At 46.4% G+C, this 5,333-nt stretch overlaps 2 protein-coding genes across 2 annotated transcripts in view; both read left to right on the forward strand.

Moving 5' to 3' along the window:
- Positions 1-3,878, forward strand: part of LOC123974608 (stabilin-2-like) — a 6,106-nt gene extending 2,228 nt beyond the window's left edge. Inside the window, exons 2-7 of the mRNA XM_046055430.1 lie at positions 710-862; positions 2,449-2,508; positions 2,609-2,710; positions 2,846-2,932; positions 3,264-3,375; positions 3,459-3,878. Coding sequence (XP_045911386.1) covers positions 710-862; positions 2,449-2,508; positions 2,609-2,710; positions 2,846-2,932; positions 3,264-3,375; positions 3,459-3,643 — 699 coding nt within the window. The 3' untranslated portion in view covers positions 3,644-3,878. The remainder of the gene's footprint in view (positions 1-709; positions 863-2,448; positions 2,509-2,608; positions 2,711-2,845; positions 2,933-3,263; positions 3,376-3,458) is intronic.
- Positions 1-5,333, forward strand: part of LOC123975860 — a 24,809-nt gene that overhangs the window by 5,424 nt on the left and 14,052 nt on the right. The window lies entirely within an intron of this gene.

Here is a 5,333-nt window from a genome sequence, read left to right on the forward strand (position 1 = left end):
GAGTGGAAGATAGCTGCAACTCCACCTCCTCGGCCTGTGCCTCGAGGAATGTGAGTATTAATATGACTGGGAGGGGTGGATTCATTTAGGCTAACATATTCTCCATCACCCAGCCAGGTTTCAGTAAGACCAAATAAATCAATATCATAATCTGATATTAGTTCATTTACTAGTACACCTTTAGAAGAGAGAGATCTGATGTTTAAGAGTCCACATTTAACTCTCCTATTAGTTTGCACTATTGCTCTTGTGGTTTTAATTTTTATGAGGTTTTTATGCACAGCTCCTCTTCTGTTTACCTTTTTAAATAATTTCGATGGTCGGGGGACAGACACCGTCACTATAGGATTTTCACTAAGTAACTCCTGAAATGGAGGAGCAGAGAAGTGTGTTAGACTGCGACTCTGCCTCCTGCTCTTTTACTACAAAGAGTTTCCTTTCAGACGAGACCAGGACCGTGACTGAAGTCTAAAGGCTTCAAGAACAGGAAGTGTTTCATTTGCAGGCTTGTGCACAAACAACTTTCTTCCTGCAGTTGATTCACTCTGTGGTCATGCAGTTGTATTAATACAGAATGAACAGTTACATCTCAGACTCCGATCACATCACATCGCGAAAGGAAAGAAATGACTATTAAAAAGGTTTTAATCTAGTTGATGATAATAGACTGATACTATGCTGATCTGTGAGACGCGTGTTTCTTCTTCAGGGTCAGATCTTGGTCGACGGGGCGGCCGTGTTGGAGGCGGCAGTGGAAGCTAACAACGGACGTCTGTATCTATTAGATGGAGTTCTGACTCCGCCCTCCATCAAACCGGTGCTGCCCCACAGGTGTGACATCACCGAGACCAAAATCATCCAGGTGAGCTTCAGCAGCAGACATGTTGCTTCTTCCAGAGTTCGTTCTGGCTCCTGACTTTGACTTCATTAACTCTGTTGAACAGATTACATTCATTTATTCATTTAGCCGACGCTTTTATCCAAAGCGACTTACAACTGATGTCAGAGGTCGCACGCCTCTGGAGCAACCAGGGGTTAAGTGTCCTGCTCAGGGACATACTGGTGGACGTGTCACGCTGGGAATTGAACCCAAGTCTCTCACACCAAAGGCATGTGTCTTATCCACTGCTCCACTGCTGCTTCTTATTAATGAATCAAGTCAAACATTTTATTATTATTCTGACCAATCATGAGCTGCAGTGTGGTGGAATAAAATTTTGCATTAAAGCAGTAATTAGTTAATTTGTCCATCTGTCACATGATCGTTTAGTTTTCATTCGTTGTTGTTTGTCGTCTTCATAGTTCTCCGTGTTCAAAGGTTACGTAGTAGTCGTGCCCATCCAGCAAAGTAACTCTGCTCTTGCATATGAATGCAGCCCTTACTGGGCCACTAGTATTTGTAACCTAACCAACAAAGTCCACAAGTATTAGCCAATCAGAGGCAGCCGAGGCCAGATCGTGCCCCTCGTCCATAAAATGAGAAATGATAGGCTGTATCCCTGCATACTCGCCACCGCTGGGCTTTCTTCTTCCGTAACATTTATTCCAGTGTCTCTGTGTTCTTTGCTGTAAACGTGGGACCAGACTCCAGAGGGTTTTTCAGCTTTTTAGAAACGCTGATGAACGAAACCTCATGAGTCCAGTTTAAAGATTTTATTCCTACGGCCTCAGAAGGTTTTCAGTCTGACGCCGTCTGTCCCAGAAAACTGACAGAATGAGAGAAATGCAGTCAGCTGACTGTTTGATTATCTGGTGTAAGACTGAACTCTTGGTCATTCCAGCTAAGCAGTCTATCCACCATAACATAAAACTACAAAGTGGCTCCTCAACCAACCAGGGTGGTGGGAAACTTTATGACTGATGACGAGCCTTCCTCAGTAGTCCAGCTCCTGGTCCGGGCCATGGTTATCTCTCTGCCCTCCTAGCAGGTCTTCCAGCTCGTGCAGTGAAACCCCTACAAATCAGAACGTAGCGTCTGGTTTTTGATCAACCCAAAAGGACTCATGTCCCTCCATTACTCAGTGACCTCTACTGGCTCCCCGGGGCCTCCACAATCAAATCCAAGTCCCTAATGCTGAATACAGAGTGATTCCTGGGTCTGCACCATCTACCTAACCTCAATACAAGCTTACGTTGCTTCTGGGCTCCTCCAACGAACGCCGCCTGGCTCTGCCATCCCCTCACACAAAGCGACCTCAGTCCCTGTTCTCATCTGTGACACCACGATGGTGGAACGAGCTACCGCACGCCATCAGAGCAGGGGCGTCCCTCTCTGACTTCAAGAAGCTCCTCCTTACAGTTCTCTTGCATTGATGGCACTTTTGTTAACTCTTAATTCTTCCCGTAGGTGCTAACAGCTCTTACTAGCATGGATTGTCAGTAAAAGCTAAAGAGATAAGATAAAAGCTTCTGCCAAATGAGTAAATGTAAATGTGGTGTGTTTTTCAGGGTGAATGTGTCAGCTGCTCGAAGGTCAAACTGTCTCAGTGCACGTCTGGAGTTCATACAGTAAGACGTCCCACTCTGTTTATTATCCCTCTCTTTGATATTATATCGTTATTTATTTCAGTCTGAATCCAGAAACATGATCCATCTCTTTATTGATCAGGGCTTGTCCATCTTCGGCTGTCATTACACTCTGTCCATCGGCCCATCAGCGGTTAGAATCCCGGCAACCGGCTGCAGACCTCGCTGCAACGCAACGGTCACGGTAATCAATCGCATGGATCTAGTCCTGCAGCAGATACACGTTCACTAAACTTAGAATAACGGAGCCTGTGAATATGTACATCATATTTCTTCATATGAAGGAGGTGTTAACTCGCCGATGTGCTTCTGTGTTCAGACTCCGGCATGTTGTAAAGGTTTCTACGGTCCGGACTGCAGTCCCTGTCCAGGTGGATACCAGACTCCGTGCTCCGGACACGGTCAGGTAGATTCAGTATCAACACACTGAAACACGCTCTTATCAAGTCCTCAACACTTCCTGAGTACACCAGGCGTGAAACGTCTGCGGTGGTTACAGGGGCTACAGGTCACAGACCGGAGATCCGCCACAAACTGAACTCACTGTCTCTGAAACCCAGTAGGCAGGTTAGAGATCCAGGTGTCACCTTAGATCCAGAACTCCACTTCACAAGCCACAGTCCTAGTAAAACCAGGACTGCGTCTTCCTACCAAAAGATATAGAGTTAAATCCATCCGGTTCAGTCCTCCCGCTCCTGCAGGCGACTGTAACGCCCCTGTGTGTTTCCTGTTTGCAGTGTTTGGAGGGCCTCGGAGGAAACGGATCCTGTGTCTGTGATTCCAACTTCAGCGGCTCTCGCTGTCAGTACTGCTCCTCCTCCAACAAATGTGGACCAAACTGTGACAGAAGTAAGTCTGAGTCGTCCGCTCCTGTGACATCATTCAGGCCTGTGTGATGTCAGGATGATGAGAGCTCACCTGTCTGTCCTCAGCCTGTCCCTGTATCCACGGTCAGTGTGACAACCGCCCCGACTCAGACGGTCGATGTAAGCTGGACTCCTGTCTGACGGGTTTCACCGGTCGGTTCTGCGATCGCAGGACGACGGCCTGCGGCGTTCAGGTTCAGTTCTGTCACGCTCATTCAGACTGCGTCTTCAGCCAGGGAACCACCAGGTGAGTTCACCTGCATCCATCACACTCAGGTTTAACACTGAGTCTCGTTTCTTCACTTCGACCCCAAAGATCCAACTTCTGATGGAAAGTTTACGGGAAACTTAACCCTCGCTGGTACCAGCTCGACTCGCCTCTACTCGACATGCGTTTGTTTCCTTAAATCTGTTTTCCATTGCAGATATAGTACCACCTCAAAGTAGCAGGTCATCGTAGCGATGCCGCACACACACACCCCGCCTCTCGACCGTTCCAACCCGTTCTCACTCCCAAGTCGTCACATATGGACGCATGGTCAAGAGCCATCGTTGTCAGTGTGTGACGCACTGGTGATCCCTTTACCGTCATAGGTCAGCTCAGTGGGGGAAGCCCTGTAGCGTTACCGTTTTTGACGGTAAAGGCAGGTTTAAGATATTTAACAGAAAAGACTGAGTAAGGAGGTGGATGGAGGGCCAGAACCCCGACTTTGAACCAGGAGACCGGAGTTCGTGTCACGTGTGAAGCAAAAAGTCGACATTAAATATTTTTATTTAGGTAAATTGACGTAAGTGACGTTAGTTAACTTACGTGTAAACTGACGTACGTAGTTATTTTAACCCAAACCATGATCTTTTCCTAACCTTAACCAAGTAGTTTTGTTGCCTAAACCTAACCAAACTGCAACATTTCACGACTTTAATAACACGCCGTTTCAAAATTGTGATGTTTCAAAACACTAGGGTTTTATTTTGAAAGTCTAACTGGACGTTGCATATTTATTGTTGCTAACTTTACCAGAAGTTGTATATTTGTTGTTGCTAAACATTGCTAACTTGACTGCGGAGCCCTAAACGTCAATAAATGATGGTAAAGGGGTACCCAGGGCGTTGAAAGGCAATGCCAAAGGACCTTGACCAAGCGTCCATATGTGACGAGTCGGGAGTGAGAACGTGTTGATCATTCAGCACAAAGTTAGTGGCATCTAAAGATTTATGCACCCTCAGTTGCACGGGTTGGCTAATCTGGTTCCATCTGTTAACTTTTCAAATAACAATCAGGGTCCAGACCGTGAGTGACCGTACATATTCAGATAAAATCAGATTTTCTCCTGTCATTGTTAAAAAACACGCTAACAAAACTAGCTAGCGTTAGTGAAGTGGGTGGAATCATTCTGCTTCCTCCTAAACCCCGCCCACAAAAACACATCACAATGTTAACTAACAGGACGATGGAGGAAGGATACGTTAATAAAGTCCAGAGAGTATTGTGACAGCTACTGTCTCACAGTCTCTGGCTAAACTACTATAAAATGGCGGTTTGTTTAGGACACCGCGTGTGGTGCTCGCAATGATAATGCTACGAATAGTGACGATTCTCCCAGACAAATCAGCAGCTTTCACTGTTTCTGTATCACCTTGTGGCATCGCCTCAGATCGCTTGGAAACTCTACGGCGGGGATGCCAGAAAAAGTACCAGGTACCAGATTTGGTAAATTGAGCTGGAACCATGCGGAGCAACAATGTTGTTGCGTTTGACCTTCTTTTCCTCCCCTGTAGTTTTGTTCTTCTTGGATCTTGTGGCTGTTTTCACAAAGGTCCATTTAGGGTCTCCACAGGCTGTAAGTGCCCCCTTCAGGTGGTTCTGTTCCTTCTCTCTGGCTTGGGCGCTTGTTGGTATGTTTTCTGCTCTGTGGTGCAGTGTTCTCATGACCCCTAGCT

Source organism: Micropterus dolomieu, linkage group LG08, assembly GCF_021292245.1.
Source record: "Micropterus dolomieu isolate WLL.071019.BEF.003 ecotype Adirondacks linkage group LG08, ASM2129224v1, whole genome shotgun sequence".
Lineage (NCBI taxonomy): Eukaryota > Metazoa > Chordata > Actinopteri > Centrarchiformes > Centrarchidae > Micropterus > Micropterus dolomieu.